The sequence below is a fragment of the Miniopterus natalensis genome, chromosome 4 (genome assembly GCF_054644295.1).
Source record: "Miniopterus natalensis isolate mMinNat1 chromosome 4, mMinNat1.hap1, whole genome shotgun sequence".
Taxonomy (NCBI): Eukaryota; Metazoa; Chordata; class Mammalia; order Chiroptera; family Miniopteridae; genus Miniopterus; species Miniopterus natalensis.
In genome coordinates, this window is record NC_142084.1 from 30,376,399 (window position 1) to 30,399,627 (window position 23,229).

The following is a 23,229-nucleotide window of genomic DNA, read 5'->3' on the forward strand; positions in this document are numbered from 1 at the left end:
AACAGGATGCTTTGATGTGACCTAACACATTCCTAGCCTGAGACCTCCTCAAACACTTGCCTTTGCTCTAACACATGGACCAGAGAGACCAAGGCCCCTCCAGACTTGGTTGATCTTTCATATAGGTCTGTGCCCTGGACTAAAGGGCAAGTATATTACCCAGACATCCCACCTCTGTCAGATGATTTACATGAGTGTGTGTACCCATTACATTTTCACATGTGCATAAAGAAAGAGTTAACTTTACCTTAAAATGAGCATTATGTTTTCAAATAATTAAGACAAGCAAAACCACAAAATACCTTCTTATGTTCCAAGATTATTTTCTAAAATAGACTTTAGACTCAAATTGGTCTTGAAAAAAGAAACTTTATTTTTCAAATGTGATGTGACTGGGCGTGGTAGAGAGGGAGGGAAGAAGGGAGATATTAGATCTACTGTATGCCAGGTATATTAAATCAGTTCCTGATACAGCATATACTTATTAAGTGGTTAACTTTATATATGCCATTATATAAAAAAAGAAGAGCTCTTTAGGCCTTAGCCAAACTTCCATGTTCTAACTATTCACAATTCTATTGAACTTATATATGGTTTTCAAACCAGCAACAAAGTAGAAGTCCCAAAAAAAAGCTGGGAGAAGAGAGGTTGCTGACAGCGACAAAAACAGGGGTTGCCAACAGATTAACAAAAACATGATGAGGGATAGTTTGCCAAGAACAGAATAGGCAGTGAAAACACTAAAAGAGCAGATATAAAACTTTAAAAGTATAGCAGTGTATAATAAAGTAGAATAGAAGGAAATAGTCCAAAATGTCTCAACAGGCCAAGAACATCACTCTATTTCGACATTATTTCAGCATTGATATGAACTGTAATCTCAAGATAAAATTGCATTACATTATGCATATATGCATGACCTATGGACACAGACAATAGTGTGAAGGCCTTGGGGAGCAAGGGTGGATTCCGGGTGGAGGGGATCAATGAGGGTAAAAAGGGGACATCTGTAATATTTTCAACGATAATTTTTTTTAAAAATTGCATTACGTATATTGTTTAGTAAATCAGGGACCAGAGAAATACGTTTTCCAAAGAGTTTCAAACAGAGTGGCTAAAATAAGGTTTGGTGCTTAAGTGAGACAAATGAGCAAAAATTAACGTAGACAGCTTTGATTTAACTGTGTATTAATTTACGTGACGTAATTGTTATATGTTTCAAATAAAATAGTACTTAACTCCATTTTCCTAAAGGCAAAAATACGTAACTGCACAAAGTAGGAACAAAATAACTAGAATTATAGAAGGGTCACAATACACTTCATCTCCTAAATGCTAAAGAAAAAGGTATTTTTTTACAATTAGTATTTATTTATATATTTGGCACAGGACAGAGGTGAAGCCATTTCAGACGTGTTCACTTGCTAGCAAAGAATCTGGCAATTAGGTCAACACTAAGAGCGGTGTATTCAAGTAACAATTAAACCGATCATCTCGGAATTTCTGTGAACTGTGTGACGTGCTCAGCTCCGCGACGGGCCCAACGCAGAGGGCTCGGCGGCTGCCCCTGCGGAACCGACGCCCAGAGGCAGTCTCACTTTCTCCGGCACCTCCACCAGAGCCCGCGGGCGCACTCCGACTCTCCCTTTCTCGGCGCGGGGAGGTCCACTTCCGGCCTCGCGCGACCGGCCGCCGGCTCCCGCCGCCCCGGCACCCCTTCTTCTGCCGGGAATGGCTAGCGCCGGTGAAGGCAACAGTCCCCATAGCGCAGGAAGCTTAGGGTGCCTTCCCCCACATCCGCTCACCTGCTTTCGGGTGTGCGGTCACCTAAGAGCGGCTCCCGCTCAGCTTGGACCCCCCGTCCCGCCATAGCGCGCCCGCCAGGAGGTGAGAAGCTAACTCTCGCGACACCTCCTTCTCCTGCACAACCCACACAGCCAAAGCTGGCAAAACAACCCAGCAAGTGCGCGTGCGCGCCCGGCCGCCCAGCGCCGGGGTCACGCGGAGCTCGGGGCGGGGCGTGAGGAGTCAGGGGCGGGGCCTGGTGTCCTTAGTCTCCTCCTGCGGTCCGCGCCTCTCGGGCTGCCGGGACCGCGTGGGCCGAGCTGAGGAGAGCTCGGGGGCGTATCCAAACGGCCACCCCGCCCCGGGTTCTTGGGTTTCCCGGGCTCCGTTCCGAAGCCAGAGCTCCGGCGTTCCTGGAAAGGCTGTTGGCTCTGCGGTTGGAGCTCGGACTCGACGCGAGTCCCGGGAGACGAGGCATCGGCGGTGCTGGGAAACTCGGTCGGCTGGACAGCAGGCGCCCGCCGAGCCGCCAGTAAGTTGCCGGTCGGGGCCGCGCTCCCCGAGCCTCTGGACGCCGGGCGTACGTGCCGGGAGTCAGGGACTCCGGGCGCAGGGCTGGGCTGGAGACCCCGGAGTCCCGGGCGCGGGGCGAGGCCGGGGTGCGGGGCGCGCTCTGGCGGGCCCGGGCGAGGTGGGGTGGCGCGCGGTCCTTTACCCCCGTGGAAGTTGGAAGCGGCTGCGCGCTCTTTTTCTCGCTCGGCTAACTACAAAGGCATCTCACCCGCACTGCCTAGTTAGGGCCCGGCTGGGGCCCCTGCTAACCTCCTGACCCCCGGATCCCCACCCCAGTGCCTCCGGCGCCGACTGGGGTCTTCAGCAAGAGTCTGCTGCTGTAACCTGGGGGCCTCTTAGCAATGATCAGCTCTTTTCATCCCGAGGAAAACGACATTTTTAGAAACTATGTTCTGTTCCCCCTCCCCCCAGTAGGTCTTGGTGCAGTTTCTGTGCTGGTGCTTACATATTAACATCTTACCCCTGCAAGTAGGCGTGTGAACTAATTGGTAGCTGTAGTCACGTGTGTCATAATTACTGGCTTATTAGTACTAACACATTCTCATGTCCTATGACACATTTCTGTTTTACATAGAACTAAGGTCCAGAGAAGTTAGTAACTTACCCAGAGTCACTCGGTGTGGTAGTGGCCGAGTTGGACCCAAATTCAGTTCTTTTCAGCCAGTATTTATGAGCACCTACCCTCTGCCAGACCCTGTGCTAGTTATAGGTTGCATGGTATGCGCCATAAATGCTGATCTTTGTCTTGCCTGTGACCTTTCGTGTATCCTGTCAGATACATTCGGCTGGTGAGCAGTGAAACTTGAAATGTGTTTTCTGTTACTTCAGAATTATCTTCTGAATTCAGAACTGACATTTTGTACTTGGATTCAGTCTTGAAAATTTGTTAACAGCTCACAGAAACATCAGATTCCTATGGTTGGCTCCAAGAAAGTACATGGGTAAAATGATTAGGTGGTTGTTTTTTTTTCTTTTTCTATAATGTTGCTTTACTATATATATCATCAGCTTCTTTTTTAATTCCTAGAGTCTAGTACCATGTATGGGTGTGTGTGGGGTGTGTGTGTGTGTGTGTGTGTGTGTGTGTATTTTTAACCAGTAGTGCACCAAGCAAAATGAATGCTAGTTACTTGAATGCTTATAGAATTACCTCATTTCACCACAACAACAAATCCTCTAAGGTGGAATTTTCTGTCTCAAGCACGCAAGGAAGTGGAAAGCATGGAGATTAAGTAATTTGCCTAGGGTCACACAGCTAATAAGCAAGAGAGCTAGAATCCAAGAAATACAGGACTCCTGGCTGTAAAGCCCGTGCTTTTTACCACCAGCCTTCTTGTGAAAAGAATGTGAAGAAGAATCTTTTCCAATATCTCTTAAAATAGAACAGGTAATCAATTTTTATACAAATGAAATAATTTGCTATTATGTATTAGGCCAGGTATTACAACCCTTTTATAGGTTAAGGTGGCTACTCAAGGTCACATAGCTAGTGGAAGAACCCAGGTCTCCTGACTCTGATATTTTCCATTGCTGCCTCCAAGTGATGACTTTAGACCACAAAAGTACATGGCATGGAGTGCATGTAAACCTCGTGAAATCTAAATAAGCTCTGTGTATTGTACCCATTTAAAAAAGAAAAAAATTATTTCTTAGGAATACACATAGCACTCAAAGTAAACATTTTTAAAAACCTTTAAAATTTGTATTTTTAAAAGCCCATGGAAAAGAGGAGCTAGGCTTGAAAAGAGATTAGATTATTTGTTGAATGTTTCACATAGGGTATGAGACAGTCCATCTGATGAGTCTCCTTAGATGACTGCTTAAAATAGATATTCACCCCTCTAAACAAATGAACAAATAAGCTTCCAATTTACCTACTGTTCTCCTGTATATAAAAAAAAAAAGAATCGAAATTGTTGAGGCTAGATTTTAACAGTGGATATGTGGTTTATCTAAACACATTTTTTGTTACTTAAACTTGTTTTGGAAATAAATGATTTAAAAGTAAAGTTATGAGATAAAAAGTAGGTCTCCATTTTTGTGGAATAAAGTTGTACGTGGTGCTATTTTTTTAAAAAAAAATTCCTTTATGCCTTTGAGATACGTATCAACTATGTGAGGATAAAAGTCCAGAAAAAAATTAGGATTGCATTGTTTAAGTGCTTAAGTAACAGAGTGAAAGGAGATAAAGGTACTAGATGGCATAAGAGATGTTGAGTGCCGCTTTAGCAATAGCGCTCATTTTTTAGGAAAGACTTTTCATTCCTTGGCACTACAACAGTTTCTATTTTTGTTTCACTTTTTTTTTCCCTGTCTCATTGGCTATATAAAACTATAGGAGATAATTATGTCAGTTTGGCTTGATACATACTTCAACAGTGAGTTCTGTTTCTGTGGAAGCTCACTGGTGTTACATTAGCCTGATGTAAGGCACCAGGTGGTGCCTCCTTTTAGTAAATTGGAGTTACCTTTTACCCTGGGCTTGGATTATCTCCTCATGTTGTCACTGGATATCAGTTAGCCCTACCTAGAAAGATCTACATGTTTAAAGCGTCCCAGAAAACCTGGTCTTTTTACGTGTCCTTGGAACTGAAATGGGATTTAAGATCTGTGTAACCCCAAACTCCAAAACCAAACTATAATAAGTTATGTGTGTTTGGTTTACTTTCTGTTGCTCATTGGTCAGGTATTTACAGCAAGGGATATTATGGGCTTTTAGGTTTGGAGTGCTGACTCTTGTGGCCTATATTACGTGGAATGAAAGTGATTTGGAAGGCTTTTCTAGTATAGGGTTGAAAATTAGAAATGACTAAACAATTGTATAGTAGTTTACAAAATATTTGAAGAGTTCATTGTTCTCAGGTTCTTTCTTGTTCCCTTACAACTTTCTACTTTTCTGTTTGTCTTGTTTTTATCTATTACCTACCTGGAAGAATAGTGCCTAGAAAAATGGGTTATCTCATGACCAGTTTAGTACTTCTTGCTGTAAAATGTAAGTGTTGGAATTTGGGGTTCTTTTTAACACTAACACAGAATCTGCTTATTGCCACTGATGCTATAGATGTTGCAAAGGAAGACATTGACCCCTTACCTTTTCCTGCCAGTGGAGAGAAAATAAGTAGCCTACAATAGTTCCAAAGACAGTGAAGTCCTATGTTATAATGACAAGCCACTGTTCTACTGCAGTTTAATAAATGTACAAAGTCTATCAGTGCTATTTTTTTTAACAATCCCAGAATGACCAAAGGAGTAAAATAACAGCATCATTCATCTCTTAGAATTGTCTTTCCTTATGCTATAGAACCCCCTTGAATAGAGTTACATATCTAACTATATAAAAAGAGTTGAGCCCTGGCTGATTTTGCTCAGTGGTTAGAGCATCAGCCTGCAAACTGAAGAGTCCCAGGTTCAATTCCAGCCAAGGGCAGGTACCTCCATTGCATGCTAGATCCGGGCATGTGCAGGAGGCAGCCAATTGATACGTCTCACATCTGTGTTTCTCTCTGTCTCTGTCTCTCTCTCCCCCTCCCTCCCTCCCTCCCTCCCTCCCTCCCTCCCCCCCCTCCCTCTCCCCATTCCACTCTGAAAAGCAATGGGAAAAAATATCCTCTGGTGAGAATTAAAAAATAAACAGACAAATAAATAAAAAGAGTTGTCTTCCTATTTGGAATATGGAACACTAATTCATAATTTTGGTAATTGGGTAAAGAATAAACTGTTCCATTTTCACCCCAGCAGGGTATACTTCAATTCAACTCTGACATTAGTCATTCACAGATTAACACCACAGGAGTTAGTGCAGAGCCCACAAGTTAAGGGTTTAGTCCTCCAGATGCCATTACTTCTGATGCCAGCCACACTCTAACTGACTTGGCTACAAATGCAAGTGTTTCTGTGACTCCTGTGGATTGATAATTTGCTAGAACACTCAAGGAACTCAGGAAACCAATGTACTTATTGAGGATGGTAGGAATGGCACCAGGTGTTAGACCAGTGGAGTCAAACTGGACCTAGATTCAGCAAACTTGGTACTTGAGTTCTGTCTAGGAAAGAATTCAGAGCCAAGACTCAAACCATAAGAGAACGTTTATTTATAAAATCACAGAGGTAGAAGTAATTCCTAGAAGAAATGGGCTTAGGAAACAAGTTATAGAGGCAAAGGAAGGGCCCTTGGAGCTTAGAAGTGAGGAAGGTCAAGGTGATGTGCCTGGGGAGTGAGTGGAGGCCCAGGTATGCTCCAAGGAGGGAGAGCGAATTGGGTCCTCCCTTCTAAAAACTTTTAGGGGTGGAAGTGGAAATCTTAGGGGAGGATCTCAATAGAGTATTCCTTTCAGGGTCCCAGTCTCCACTGATTGATTGGTCGGCACCAGGGCAGGGGATCATTATTCAATGCAGTTGTCCTGACATCAGCCTTGGTGTCCCTAGTCTGGTTTTGCTGCTTTTCTGGAGCTGAAATACAATTGAGGCCTAGATATTATCTCTAGGGAGGAAAGGTCAGAGGGTAAAAACTGAATGACCAGAGATATGAAAGGTCAGGGAGTCCAAACCATATTACCAGTGAATTGCTAGGGAAGGAAAGGTCACCCTGGGAGCGAGGTCCCACCCTGCAGTTATCACTTGCTAGGCACCTGGGGCTTCCCACCCTAGTGATCTTCGATATCTGGCCCACCATCCTTGCTCTGCTCATGTCTGTCTGACTGCCTACCACAAATGGATAGGAAGTGTGTCTGATTTGGAAATTAGAAGCTTCTAAGAAATTTTAGAGACTGTCTCCAAACTATTCTGAAGCTAATAAATGCTTGTACCCCACTCTTCCCCCTTCTATAGCTCCTCTACCACATCCTTTGCTTTTTGAGCTACCTTGACTGGACTTGCCATTTTCCCTCCCTTCTTCCTTCCCCTTTGTCTTCACTACCACTCAAGGAAAATGAGAACAGGAATTCTAACAGCTCCCTTTGGAAAAAAGCTGTTCTCAGCCAGAGAAAGGCACCAGCAATTGTTCCTGTTTTTATCTCTGACCCTGATGGGTTTACAAGGAAATTTAACTGTTAGAACATGTAATCCTGGCTTTTATAACCTATTCGAATTAATATACCTACTGTTTCTGGGAGCAAAAGCAACAGAATTGCTCATTAAGGTTCACACACACCCAGCTGGTATTGCTTAGTGGTTGAGCGTTGACCCATAAACCAAGAGGTCATTATTTCAATTCCCGGGTTGCAGGCTTCATCAACAGTAGGGGGGCATGTGGTAGGCAGCCGGTCCATGTGTCTCTTTCATCAATGTTTCTATCTCCCTCCCTCTCCCCCCCCTCTCTAAAATCAATAAAAACATTTTTAAAAAAGTTCACTAGAAAAATTCCTGTATAAAAGTACTGTTCTTGTTTTACAATGCAGTCCTTACATGGCCAGAGGTGTGGCTCCAGGACATCAAAACCCACTAAATCCTTTTACCGTCCCCAGAATCTCCCCTGGGGCTCAAAATGCTTATAGATAATTGACTTTATGAAACCAAAGTTCTAGGACCTTTGAAATGCAAGTACCAGGTAAAAAACTCTTTATCTAGGCCATCTTTTAAAATATAGTGTGGTACCTCCATTTTTGAACATCTTGGTTGGTGAACATTTCCATTTACGAACTCTGTAAACCTGGAAGTGAATGCTTAGGTTTTCACCACTCCTCAGAAGTGGAACATGCCACACGGCTTCCGCTGAGTGCAAGATCCTGAGGCCTAGCTGTGGGCTGTTGATCCCTCGGTTTTCTAATGTTTCAGAGCTCAAATGGTGTTCCAGAACAGATTACATTAGAAAACCGAAGTACCTCTGTACAAGTTTCTGGGAGGTAGTCCTTATTGGGGGGATTCTTAGCCCTCAAATCAATCAAATCAATTTAACTTATTCCAGCTATTCCTCTTTAAATTAGTGAATTTTAGTTAAAGTTATTGAATATCTAGATATTTTGAAATACTGAAACCATGATTGCTAGACAAGTCTTAAGTTTGCCTGCTTTTGTCTTTTTATTTCAGAAAATCTGTAAAATAGTTTTGGACCTGTTGATGTAATGTCTTGTGCTTTGTTGAAGGTATATTTCTTGAAAGTAAGAGTATGATTAAAATGTGTTCATAAACATTAACCTAGGGAATGCTGGTCCTTTTATTTTTTGGTTATCATTGGAAATTGAGGCTTCTGAGAGTTAAGTTTAAGTTAAGAAGAAATTATTTGGTTGTGATAATAGAAGGCATGAGGTATGGAGATTCATTTTTGAGGGTCAAGGAAGAAAGTAAGTTCTAAGGATAGTTATTTCTGAATGGGTAAGAAGGTTTGTGAAAATTGTAGAAAGGTTTGTAAAAGGTTGTGAAGGCTTTAAAAGTTTGTAAAAGTTTTAAGTTTATAGAAAAAAACAAAAACCTAGCGTGGTTCTCAACTGTTAACTTAATTCCTTAAATTGAAGGACTTTGTTTATTTCCACAGCCTTTGAGCCTCAACACGTCTTCCTACTTGTATTTAGTTATTTCATTCCCCTTTGATAGTCTTCTTAAAAGTCATCAAAAGTAAATGAGGAAAACCTTGCATTTTCTCTACAGAAAGTAATAATTTGGATTATGGGTATGGTCTTTAGGTATTTATTGTATAGTGTTTATATGTTTGTGTATTAAATGTGTGTTTTCAGCCTTCAGGTGGCATCAAGATATAATTTTTTATGGGCGTAAAAAGATTAAATACTTATATAAATTAAGCAGAATTCTGTGAACAAAATGTTTAATATTAAAAACCATTTAAGTTTGATTAATGTCTTTTAGAATTATTACCATAAAATATGTGTTTGTTTTACCTAGATTTATGACGTGTTTATGATATAATCTTTTGGTTAGTAGGTATATTTGACATCTTTCCCCAAAGTTTAAATTTTAGGAGACTTTTTAACCAAGAGATTGTTACCTGGGAGATGATGAGGAGACGTCGGTTCTTGTCTTCTTGAGGGAACGATTTCAATCAAGAGACAAAGTGTAGAAAAGAAAGCAAGAATTTATTGGCCACAGCAAAAATATACTGGGATGGTGAAACAAGGGAGGGCATAGAAGAAACAATGGGAGAGCCCAGGCTGGGCTGCTTTGGCTCACTGGGAAGTCAGAGAGGAGGGGGCCTTAGAGACAGGTTCAGCGGGGTAAGCCCAGGATGAAATGCCACTGCCCATTGCTCCCCTGGCTGCAAGTCTCATGGTGTCCCCTCCAAGGGGAGAAGGAAATGGTGCTGTGTGCTCCCCTGGGGTGGGGGTGGAGGGAGAGTGCACCCCAGGACATTTGTTTTCAGGGGTTTCAAAGGCTGGGAGTTCAGGGGAGGAGCAATAGAACATTCATTAGCTTTCTGCTGAGGTACCAAAATGAGATTTATTCTCTTAACTTCATTTTTCCTTGGGTATGGTTGGCAAATGGCACAATTATTCTCTTATCCATTTCCCTGAGTAGGATGATTTAAGCTATCTACCCTCTGGCTGGGGGTAGAAATGAAAACCATTTACCCTTAAGTGTCCTTGGTTTAGGGAAGATAGGATTTAATAGGTAGCCGCAACACTTCTGTTTAACTATCTTAGTTTTCCTATTCTGACTATCCTGGAATTTTCCTAGCTTCATACTATACTATAACAAGATGATTTAAGTCATTCCAATGGGCCCTGGAATACCTCAAGGATTTACTCTCTTTTCTATAAATGTTTTTAAACTAAATTAGGCCTATTTAATATACTTGAGATTACATGGGAAGCTTTGTCATATAAAAATTAATAACTGTTATAGAATAGTAAGAAGCCAGGAAAACTCCAGGACAAGTAGGGAAAATAAGACAGTTAAACAGCAGTTTGCAGCCACCTAGTGAATCTCATCTTCCCTAAACCAAGGACATTTAGAGTAAATGGCTTAAGAGTAAACAGTAAATGGCTTACAATTCTCCTCCCCAACTAGAAGGTAAATAGCTTAAATAACCCTACTCAGGGAGACAGATAACAGAAATCCAATTAGTGCCATTTGCCTACAACACCCAAAGACAGACAAATTGAGAGAATAAATCTCATTTTGGTATATGAGCATAAAGCTTATGAATGTTCTATTGAAAATGAAAGTCCCCATGTGCTGCCCCTCCAGGGAGCACCCCTGTGCCATTCCTTTGCCCCTCTCCTTCCCCCACAGGTACCTGTCCTCTAACCTCTAAGGGACCCCATGAGACTTGCAACCAGGGAGCAATGGGCAGCCGCAGCTGGTCTGGGGCTAACCCCCTGAACCTGTCTCCAAGCCCGGTCCCCCTTCTCTCTGACTTCCCAGCAAGCCAAAGCAGCCCAGCCTAGGCTCTCCTGTTGCTTTTATGCCCTTCCTTGTTTCACCATCCCAGTATATTTTTGCTGTGGCCAATAAATTCTTGCTCTCTTTTCTACACTTTGTCTCTTGATTGAAATCTTTCCCTTAAGAAGACAAGAACTGAGGTCTCCTTATCCTCTTACCAGTAACAATAACTGTGTTCTATTTGTATACATATATTTTATTAAAATGGACATTCTAGAAATTTGCTGTAGAAAGGAACTTGCAAAGATTGGGAGCTAAGTTCAAACAGGAAATTCTCAGGGGAAACAGGTGTCCAGTCACTGACACTGGGCAAGCCAAAAGAGATGGCTCCCTGTGGGGGCGTCCAGCAGTGGTACTTCAGAGATTGGGAGTTTATGAATTATTTCCAATACTCAATACACAATAAGCCATGTACAATGTTTTAAAACCTTACATATTATTTGTTCTTTATATGTTGAAACTGTGTATTGAATATAAATATATATAGATTTTATATTATTCTTTGTCATTTTACAGTAATTATTATTTACCAAGAAATCATTGTCTTGGAATGTTACGTCTTATAAAAAAGCAAAATTTTTTATCAGTTATATTATAATCAAATCTGTAACCATGTTCCTTTAAGTTTTGCAGTCATTTATAGGCAGCCATTGTTTTACTCTGTTGGCCTTAAGTAAGCTGTCATGTTGTGAACTTCATGTGAAGAGAGCCATGTGGTAGGGAAGCATGGAAAGCCCTAGGAGCTGAGGCTAGCCACTGACTGACAGACAAAATATTGAAGCTGCCAGCTCTATATTTGCAAGGAAATGAATTCTGCTAACAAGCTGAGTGAACTTGGAAGCAGATACTTCTCCATTCAAACTTCCAGATGAGAATGCAACCCAGATGACGCCTTGAATGAAGCTAGATGAGACCCTTGGCTCTTGGAAACTAATCCTCAAAAAAGGGGAAGTGAGAAGTTTGGGGAAACCAACTGGATTCAAGCATGATCTTACTCATATGGAATCTAATGAACAAAATAAACTGATGACCAAAATAGATCCAGAGACATAGAAGCATGGAACAGATAAACAGACTGACCAATCTCAGAGGGAAGGGGGGGGGAGATTAACCTAAGAATTTATATGCATATATGTATGACCCTTGGACACAGGCAGTAGCGTGGTGAAAGCCGGTGTGGGAGGGTGCAGGGTAAAGGGAGGGGATCAGTGGGGAAAAAGACATCTGTAATAGTTTCAACAATAAAGATACATTTAAAAAAAGAGATTTGTTCACATTTTTTAATTTAAAGGCCTTAGCAAAGCCTTCAGATAAAGTATTCAGTATCTTTCTTTCTTTTTTCTTCTTTTTTTTTTTTGGTTAATCCTTACTCAAGGATATTTTTTTTTTTGCATTGATTTTTAGAGAGAGGGGGAGGGAGAGAGAGAAACATCTATTGGTTGCCTCCCACATGTCCCCCAGCTGTGGCCAGGGTTGAAACCTGCAGCCCAGGCACCTGCCCTTTACTGGGAGTCAGCCCCGAGACCCTCTGTGCGCATGTGGATGCTCTAACCACTGAGCTCACCAGCCAGGGCTGCAGTGTCTTGAGAATAATAGGAACCTTCAGGTTTTGTTTTGTTTTGTTGTGTGTGTGTTTTTTTTAATTTTTATTGATTTGAGAGAGACATCAATTTGTTGTTCCACGTATTTATGTATCCATTGGTTGATTCTTTTATGTGCCTTGACCAAAGATCAAACCAGCAACCTTGGGGTATTGGATGGACATTCTAACCACCTGTGCCACCCGGCCAGGGCCTTGAGTTCTGAGATCAGTAGAATCACGAACTGCTTGAGAAAGTTGTGCAAACGGAGAGTATCAGTTTACTTCCTCTGAAAAACTTTGGAGAGACTATCAAATTAACCAATTTCTAAATTTTTTACCAATTTTTTTATTGTGGTAAAATATATATCACATAAAATTTACCATTTTTTTTTTTTTTTTTTTTTTTTTTTAAGAGAGGCAGGGAGAAGGGGAGGAAGAGAGAGAGAAACATCAATGTGGGAGAGAAACACCATCAGGTTGCTGCCTCCTGCACACGCCCTGACCAGGGATGGAGCCCTCAACCCGGGCATGTATTCTGACCTAGAATCAAACCAGCAACCTTTTGGGGCATGGAACTATTTGCTCAATCAACTGAGCCACACTGGCCAGGGCTGTGTTGTTTTGTTTTGTTTTGTTTTTAAATGTGGCCTTACCTACTTTTTGCTAGAGCCTGTAATCATATCATATAAAATATAGGTTGTTAGTTTTCTGAAAACGAACTAAGTTATACTTATGATTTGTACACTTTTAAATTGTACACTTCAGTTTATAAAAATTTTTACTTAAACAGCTACAACTACAACAAACTTTAGTGGACTACTGAATCTTTACTTGGCAAAATGTTCCCAAAGTTTACCATTCTACACCATCTTTAAACCTTTCCAAATGTTCAAGTGATGTGGCTTCCCTCATAGCTCTTTCCTGGTAGTTGAGGTCTGGATGTTCATACTTCGTAGGATAATGCTTATGGTACTTGGACTTTGACTTCTGTAGGAGCAGCCAAACATTGTTCAGCAAACTATGCATCAGTATGTTAGAATATCACATAGTTGCAAAATGTGTAGAAAGGTGTAATGGAGGAAAACTTGAAAAGACTATATAAATTCATTACAAATCTGTAAAAATTGTTCAGTGAGGAAGAGGTCATTTAAGAGGTTGGTGCATATAGGTAAAAGGACTCTTAGTTTTCTCCCCCCATACAATTAAATTGAAAATAAGTATTCGTAGGTTTAAGAAAGAACAAATAAAGACTTTAATCGTTGCCATAAAAATTAAGAATAGGATTTCCCCTCTATGATTAGCAGTACAAATCAACTAAGAAAAATTATGGAAATCAATTTCTTCACACTTAAAGGTACTTTAGAACTAGTCTTAAAAACTTAAGGGAAATCATCTTTTGAACTTTTTAATCTAAATTTATAGACTTCATTATTTATAACAGTTTAGGTTTACAGAAAACTTGAGCAGGTATTACGGAGTTCCCATATATCCCTTCTCCCCCTTCCCTAAAATTGCATTAAAGTGTGGTATACTTGTTGAACCTAATATTGGTACATTATTATTAACTAAAGTCCATAGTTTATTTTAGGATATATTTTTTCTGTTGTACAGTTCTTTGGGTTTTGGCAAATACATAATATGTATCTACCATTACAGTATCCTACAGAGTAGTTTCCCTACCCTAAAACTCTGTGTTAACACCTGTTTGTCCCTCTTTTCCTCTTCCCGAATCCCTGGTAACCACTGATCTTTGTATTTTCTCCATAGTTTTGCCTTTTCCAGAATGTCTTATAATTGGAATGGTACATTTTCAGACTGAATTATTTCACTTGGCAGTTTGCATTCAAGTTTCCTCCATTTCTTTTCATGGCTTCATAGCTCAGTTATTTTGTCACTGGATGATATTCCATTGTATGTATGTGCCACCAAAATTTGTTTATTCATTTACCTATTGAAAGATATCTTATTTGCTTCTAGGTTTTAGCAGTTATAAATAAAGCTGCTATAAACTTTCATACCCAGGTATTGTGTGGATATAAGTTTACAACTCATTTGGGTAAATACTTAGGAGTATGAATGGCTAGACTGTATCATGAGACTATGTTTAGCTTTGTAAAGAACTGCCAACTGTTTTCCAAAGTGGCTGTATCATTTTGCACTCCAACTAGTAACAAATGAGACTTTTTGTTTAGCCAGGTCCTTGCCAGCATTTGATATTGTAATTTTTTTGGATTTTAACCATTCTAGCACTTGAGTGGTAGTATGTTGTTGTTGAGTGATGACATATAATATGGGACATCTTTTCATATGCTTATATGGGGGGGCGAAAGTAGGTTTATAGTTCATATGGAAAATAATGCGGTAATTAATAATACAAGATTAAACTCTGTTTTGCGTGCTCACAACTGTAAACCTACTTTTGCCTCGCCCTGTATTTGCCATCTGTACACCTTTGGTGTGGTGTCTGTTCTGCTCTTTTGCCCAGTTTTTTAAATGGCTTTTTTCTTTCCTTATCGTTAAGTTTTAAGAGTTCCTTGTATATCTTTTGATACAAGTTCTTTATCAGATAGGTATTTTGCAAATAGTTCTCACAATCTTTGGCTTGTCTTTTCATTTCTTAATGGAGCTTATTTTTAATAAATCTTCATTGAATAACCAGTTTCTTTAAAGTCTTAGAATATTAGCTGCATTTTCTCTGATTATAATGTCACATGAATTCTTCCGAGTGTTAATAGTTTTGCTTTTTACACTTACCTTTTTAATCCAAATCCATGTACTTGGAATTTTGTGTACTAAGTATGAGGTGTTGGGAGGTTTAAATGAGAGAGAGAGAGAGAGAGAGAGAGAGAGAGAGAGAGAGAGAGAGAGAGAGAGAGAGAGTGTGTGTGTGTGTGTGTGTGTAGTTTTCTAAACCATTCCTGGCAAATAATACAATACTGTATAAGTAGCCACTACTATTTTTGCTTGTTGGTTTTTCTTTTTTTTTCTTTTAGCCACTACTGTTGTTATTCAACAAATACTGATTTTTTTTCTGTGAGTCACTGTGCTGAGGATGGGAAGATCCTACACTAGAGGAATTCACAGTTTGGTGAAACTCAGGGCTCTATTTCATCTTCTCTACTTTCATTCTAGTTCTTTTTTTCTGTATCTTAATTTTTCTTCCCAGTTTCATTGAGATATGATTGATATATAACATTGTGTTAGTTTAAAATGTATCAGATAATTATTTGATATATGTATATATTGTGAGATGATTACCACAATAAGTTTAGTTAACTAAACTTGTAAGTTTTCCTTGTGATGAGTGCTTTTAGGATCTGTAAGATAAGTGCTGGGTATGTAATATACAGCATAGTAACTCTAACAATACTGTATTATATATTTGAAAGTTACTAAGAGTGGATCTATCTTTAATTTTTACCTGATATTTAAAGAAATGATCAGAAAACTGACCTGCTCCCTAAAATAAAATATTTTAAAGTCATTTAAAATTTTGTTTCATAGATGTTTGTTTACTACTGATGGGTGTGAGCAAGTTAGATGTTCTATACCGGAGGCTTCTCCTTACAAAACTTTTTATCAGAGGATGGGGAAGGCCAGAGGATCTTAAAAGGTAAGCATTTTTTCTGAATGCTTGTTCTGACTTTGTTTTAGTGAACATTTTTAATGTCCTTCACTATAAATAAATATAAAGTGATTGGAAAATTAAGCATTAGAAAATATAAAAAATGAAATTATTTCCTTTTCTCTTTTCTCTCTTTATTCCTTGTGTTTTAACCCCTATAATCATAAATTGAACTATTTTAAAAGTAATTTAGTTGTAAAAATAAAGAGTTCTCAGAGATACAAATGAGATTTTAACTTTAACAATTTTTAAGTTAATTAGAGTTTCCAGAGACTGAGCATTCTTCGGTAGACTGAATTTGTAATGACTATGAAGCTGGGATATACTGTGTAGCTCATGGGAATAGCTGGACTTAAGACAATAAATTTTCAAGATTTGAGCCTTTAATTTTGAGTCTTATATATGTTAATTACTTTCTAAACAGTGATATTTCTCATATATTTTTTTCTGAGATAAAACGTCTAGCTTGCAAAAGACCAACAACCTAATCTTTTTCTTTGGTGATTAAAATTAAATTTTAACATGTTTTATGAACTGGACTTGCTAATTTTTACTCACTCGTCATCAGTTTCAACATATGGCTATATTAACTTTTTTCCTTTCCTCCCCAACCATAACAGACTCTTTGAATTCAGGAAGATAATTGGAAATCGAGAAAGATGTCAGAATCTGGTTTCAAGTGATTATCCAGTATACATTGATAAGGTATTCAAATGAAGTAAATGCAACTATAGAAATTCTGGTTTAACATAAATATGTGACAAGAATATGTTTAACATTAAGAGTATAATAACAGTAAACACTAAAACATGAGTATAATATAGATTTTTCATTTAATATTTTTAAAATGCTATGTGTGTTCTAACTGGATGTTTATAATAATTAAATTCATTTATACTTGGGAGCATATACTTGCCTGAATGTAATAAAACATAAGAAAATATTTAGGGCTGGATTTTTTTGAGCCTCATTTTTTACCTTTAGGCTTATGCAGGTTAAAGTAAATTATTCAACATTTCAAAAACATTGGAAGTAACACAGGGAAGTACTCTAGTTGGAGAATCACTTACTACATGAGATGTTATTAGCAAAAACAACTGTTAAATAACATCAGGGAAATGGTATGGGATATAGTTAATTGCTGAGAAAATAATAGAATGAAAATGCTATAAAATTAGAGAAGATGAGGAAATATAGAGCCTGTCCTTGAGTAATGTCATTTTGTTATAATGTTAATGAGATGCTGGAGGAACTTAACTCTTGTTTATATCAATAGCCTATGGTAAAATTGGTTTCCTTGTATATTGTTTTGCTTAAAGTCACAGAACCTATCGACAGTGTTAAATGAGGACTTATTGTATTTGAAATAGTTTTGTTTTTAAGTAACCACATGTTTTTGTGTAAACTATTTCTAGGTTTATGTCCTTGGATACTATTAGGGAGGGGTTTCAAATGGGGGGGCTTCAAATTTCTCACTACCATCAACCAAAGGAACTCTTCCTTCATCTCTTGTATATGTTGGATAACTTTAGAAGATTTCATTTTTCAGAAGTGTTCCACTGCTAAAAAAATTTTAACTGGAAATCCCTACTGTACACCATCTGACTGTTCCTTCTGGATTTAGAACATTTCTCCCTAAAATTTTACTAAACATTTCTATTTTATTTTTTCCTATTGAAAAATCATAGGCTTAAAATAAACAATTTTAAAGTATACCAAGTAAAAATCATAACACTCTAATTTCTAAATTAATTTCCCTCCCAAAGGAGAGTTATTGTTAAGATTTTAGAATGCATTCTTTCAGATTCTCTTCCTCTCTTCACCACCTCTCTCTCTCACTCCCTCAGTTTTTAAAAAGCCAGATATAATTCACATATCATAAAATTCACGCTTCCAAAAGTGTACAATTCTGTGTTCTTTGTTACATTCCCAAGATGTGCAGCCATCACCTCTATCACTGTTTCATTCCAGAACATTTTTATTGCTCTGAAAAGAAACCCAGTACCTATTAGCTGTCCCTTCTCATTTCCCTATACTCCCACCTTCTGGCAATCACTAACCTGCTTTCTCTATGGATTCACCTATTCTGGACATTCCATGTAAATGGAATCATAAAATATGTTGCCTTTTGTGTCTGGCTTATTTCACTTAGGAAAGTTTTATGATTCATCCATGTTGAAGCATGTACCAGTACTTAATTCTTTTTTATGGCTGAATCATATGGATATATGACATTATAATTATCCATTTATCAGTTGGTGGGCATTTGAGTTATCTCTGCTTTTTGACTGTTGTGAATAATAATGCTACAGACATTCACGTACAGATGTTTTTGTGGATGTATGTTTTTAATTTTTTGGGTATATATTGAGGAGTGAAATTGTTGGCTGATGTGTTAACTCATATTTTTAACAAACTGCAGCTGTTTTTCCAAAGGGCACCATTTTTCATTCCTACTAGCAGTGTGTAGTAGTTCCAGTTTCTCCACATTCTCGTGATGTATGTACTACTTCTAGTCATCCCAGTGTGTGCGAAGTGTATTTTGTTGTGATTTTGATGCTCCTTTCCCTAATGGCTATGATGTTGAGCATTTTCATGTGCTTATTGGCCATTTGACTTTCTTCTTTGGAGAATTATTTATGAAATATTTGCCTTTTTGTTTTGCATTTCTGTCTGTCACTAACCTGGTGACTGCCTAGGGTATAGTGGGGCCACAGTCAGGGAATAAGGTCAAGAGCTCCTCTTTGAGGACTCTAGCATATAAGGCACTAGCTGATACCCAAACATGACTCTAGGGGTTGCTTGTTTTCAATTGAGTTATTCATCTTTTTATTGCTGAGTTGCAGCTTAATTTTTAAATCTATGTATGTTAAGCTCTAAAATTGCTTTTTTTTCTTGCCAAATTCCCACTTATCCCAACACTGTGTTGAATTACTCCCTTCACATTAGTTTTTACTACCTTCTTTGTCAATTAGTTTGTTTTTCTAAAATACATAAGGAGAAAACTTTGAAACTATACTTGAAGGCAAAAAGATGACTAAAATGTAGGCTGCTTGGATGAAAAATTTTACATTATACACGTTAGGTTTTCTCACCATTTTCAAAAAATCCAGCACAATCCCGATTACAACATTCAATTTAGAACTTAGGTCCATAAAAGGCTCCTACAATACTTTTGGGAAGAACCATGAGAGTACAGTCAGATCAGGAATGCCTGAACAGGAGGAATGATAAATAAAAACTGGTTAAGTTGTATGTCAATGGTATTATAAAGTTGGAGCATGATCAACACAGCATGCTGTTGGTTCAGAAATAAAAAATAGGCTAGTAAGACCTAATAAAATATTGAAAATGTCAAAATTTATGAAAATTTACCTCATAGTAAAGTAGCATTTTACGTCACTTGGGGGGAAAATGTGGATTATTTAATAAATGGTGTTGATGCAACTGGCTAGAATTTGTGTTTTAAATAAAGTTGGACATACATAGCATTGACAGACATGGTTTTTTGTTTCTGATTTTAATGAAAATATGTGGTGCTTTACTGCTAATTTGGCTATTGGCCTGATAAAAAATTTTTATTAAAAAAACACACTATTTGAAGGAGAAAAGGTTTAGGTATTATATATTAGCCAAATGCCTTTGATATATATGTAAATGTTAACATTTCTCCTTATGTAATGTGTTGACATGACTTATTACATTAGGTTGCCTGAAAATGAGCCATTCTAACATATTTTGTATCAACCCTTATTTGATTGTAGTAAATTATTTTTACAGTTTGTAAATTGTTCTTATGTTTACTTTTATATTGTTGAATTCTTTTAACTAGTATTTTTTTGGAGTTATTTTATATCATTGCATAAGTGAGTTTATAGTTTATTTTTCCAACTAGACTGTAGTAAAGGATATAGAGGGAAAAGGAGTGTGTGTAAATCAGAACCATGTGCTTAGAAAGCAGTGTGTGGCAAAAAGGATGCATAATAGGCACTGGAGACAAGTTTTTAATTGAATGGGAATTTTTTATAGAAAAACATCTATCTATAATAAACCAAGATATCTTAGTTTACATGTATAAGTCTTGGTTTTGTTTTTCTTTTAGATTGAAGAGCAGTCAGATTGTAAGATTCTAGATGGACACTTTGTTTCCCCTATGGCCCACTATGTGCCTGATATCATGCCAGTTGAATCTGTTATTGCAAGGTAAGAATTTTTATTCAGAAAGTTAAAGTACTAAGTTGTTTATGTTTATTTAAATTATAATAATATCAACGCTATGTTATTTGAAATTATTTAGCATTAATTACAATAATTACTTAGCATTATTCCCATTAAACATGGAGTAGGGGAAGAGTGAAATTATAGAGCTTCAGTATTTTGACATATTTAGTATGCATCTCAACTTAAGTTGTTATCTGCTGAAAATATACTGTTATAAACATAAGAAGTTTTGTGTAAGTTGTATGGTAACCACAAAACTAAAATCTGTAATATATGAACAAAAGAGAAAGATAAAGAAATGTAATTATCTCACTACAGAAAGTCATCATATCATAAAGGAAGGGGGAAAAGAAACAAGGAAGAAACAAAACACTTATAAAATCGCCAGAAAACAATGAACAAAATGGTTATAGTAAGTCCATACCTACCAATAATCACTTTAAATGTAAATGGACTAAATTCTCCAATCAAAAGACATGGAATGGTTGAATGGATAAAGAAACAAGACCCAACTACATACTGCCTATAAGGGACTCACTTTAGATGTAAAAATGTAAACAAAGTGAAAGTGAAGGGATGGAAAGAGAGATTCCATATAATGGAAACAGAAGAAAGCAGAAGTAGTTATATAATACAGAGTAGACTCTTAAGTTAAAGATTAAAATATGAGACAAAGGAGGTCATTATATAATGATAAAGGGGTCAATCCAAAAAGAGGATATAACATTTGTAAATATATATGCACCCAACATAGGAGTGAAATGTATAAATCAAATATTCACAGACCTGAAGGAAGAAATAGACAGCAATGCAACAATAGTAAGAAACTGTAGTACTCCACTTTCAAGGATGGATAGCTCATCCAGACAGAAAAGTCAATAAGGAAATACTGGACACAAACTACATTTTGGATCCCATGAACTTAACAGACATTTAGAGAATATTATGTCCTACAGCAGCAGAATACACATTCTTTTCATGTGCACAAGGATAATTCTTCAGGATACATCATGTTATGCCACAAAACAACTCTCAAAAAATTTAAGGAGATTGAAATCCTATCAAGAAAGTTTTCTGGCCACATCGGTATGAAACTAGATATCAGCTACGAGAAGAAAACTCAAAATTTCACAAATATGTGGCAGTTAAACAACCTGGTACTAAACAACCAGTGAGTCAAAGAATAAATAAAAAAATACATTTGAGGCAAATGGAAATGGAAATACAACATACCAAAGCTTATGGGATATGGCAAAAGCAGTTCTAAGAGCAAAGCTCATAGGGATAAACACCTACATTAAGATAAAAGAAAGATCTCAAGTAAACAACCTAAGTTTACACCTCAACTAGAAAAAGAAGAACAAACTAAGTCCAAAGTTAGGAGGAGGAGATAGCATAGATCACAGCAGAAATAAATAAAATAAAGACTAAATGTAATAGAAAAGATCAATGAAAACTAAGCTGGTTTTTTGAAAAGATAAACAAAGGAGACAAACTTTTAGCTAGATTTGCCAAGAAAAAAAGAGAAGAAGACAAATACTGTATGATCTCACTGATATGTGGAATCTAAAAACACATCTCAAACTCATAGAGTAGACTGGTATTTGCCAAAGTTGGGGAATGGGAAGGTGCAAAATTTGTGAAGGTGGTCAAAATATACAAACTTGCAGGTATAAAATAAGTCTTGGTGGCTATAGTTAATAATGCTGTATTGTATATTTGAATTTGGTAAGAGTAATTAATTCTTTTTTAAAAAATATGTTTTTATTGATTTTAGAGAGAGAAGAAGGGAGAGGGATAGAAAGGTAGAAATATCGATGACAAAGGACCACTGATGGGCTGCCTCCTGCACACTACCTACTGGAGATCGAGCCTGCAACCCAGGCATGTGCCCTGACTGGGAATTGAACTGGTGACCTCTTGGTTCATGGGTCGATGCTCAACCACTGAGTCACACCAGCCAGGCAGGAGATTAATTCTTAAAAGTTCTCATCACACAGAAAGAATTTTGTGACTATGTGTGATGATAAATGTTAACTAGACTTATTGTGGTGATCATATCACAATATATACCTATATTGAATCGTTTGTTATACTCCTGACACTAATAATATGTTAAATGTCAATTACATCTATTTTTTTTAATCTTTTTTTCAAAAGGACTTTGGAAGCTGGAAACGGGAAGCCATCAAGATCTACATAGATACTTCCCTTTCCTGGGTGCTTCATTGTGTTTTATCTCTGTTTCATGACCCATGTCCATGTGATTTTTCAGTGGTTAGACTAGCTTTCTCTGTTTCTCATGCAACTGACAAGAAAATAGCTTTCACAACCCCACAGAACTCTATTTAGTATGTGTCTTAATTCCGGATGACCAAAAGAGCAAATCTCATTGCCCTAATTTGGCCTATACCTGGCCCAGTCATCTGTGGAAAAGGGGCTCACATGGCCTGTACCTACCTATTCATCATGGGGCTCTAGAAAAGACTGTGAGAAGACAATATAATTTGAGCAGACAAACTTATTATTGAGTCTGTACTAGATGTGTGATTAGTTAGTATTGTAATATAAGATCCCTATTAACTTAAAGCTATTCTCCAATATAAGTCTCAAAATCCATTGTCATGAAACAAAAGGAAAGTACAAAATAAGTGCCAAGATGTTCTGCTTTCTGCGGAAAACATTTTAATGTTTTCATTTTCCCCAAATCTTCAAAATAGCAAGAAGCAGGACAGTGCTGAGAATGCAAAATGAAGGAGAGTAGTTAACATTGATAGTTTCACTATGAGATTGAAAATTAAGAGTTTTTTCCATGCGTACAAAACAAATAATCTTTGATGCCATCCTAGTAATTGACTATGTTCTATTCAACAGTTCATTGACAGATTACTAGTGATATTGTCCCTTGCCAAAGCAAAGTAAGCTCAGAGAAGCAGCTATTTTAAAAAATCTTTTTGTTGATTCTGAGAGAGAGAGAAAGGGAGAGGGGGAGAGAGAGAGAAATGTGGATGTGAGAGGGTAACATCAATCAGCTGCCTCCTGCATGCTCCACACTGGGGATTGAGGCTGCAACCCTAGGCATGTGCTCTGACTAGGAATTGAACCGGCAACT

The 23,229-nt window shown here is 37.8% G+C and overlaps 1 protein-coding gene and 1 non-coding gene across 2 annotated transcripts in view; one reads left to right on the forward strand and one right to left on the reverse strand.

Moving 5' to 3' along the window:
• The first annotated feature begins 2,167 nt into the window (after positions 1-2,167).
• The window catches only part of ABHD18 (abhydrolase domain containing 18), a 40,177-nt gene continuing 19,115 nt past the window's right edge, over positions 2,168-23,229 (forward strand). Inside the window, exons 1-4 of the mRNA XM_087816478.1 lie at positions 2,168-2,317; positions 15,776-15,884; positions 16,517-16,601; positions 19,999-20,099. Coding sequence (XP_087672604.1) covers positions 15,793-15,884; positions 16,517-16,601; positions 19,999-20,099 — 278 coding nt within the window. The 5' untranslated portion in view covers positions 2,168-2,317; positions 15,776-15,792. The remainder of the gene's footprint in view (positions 2,318-15,775; positions 15,885-16,516; positions 16,602-19,998; positions 20,100-23,229) is intronic.
• LOC148093245 (small nucleolar RNA SNORA3/SNORA45 family) lies at positions 18,568-18,693 on the reverse strand. Its single transcript, XR_015714450.1, has one exon. It is a non-coding gene; the product is annotated as a small nucleolar RNA SNORA3/SNORA45 family (small nucleolar RNA).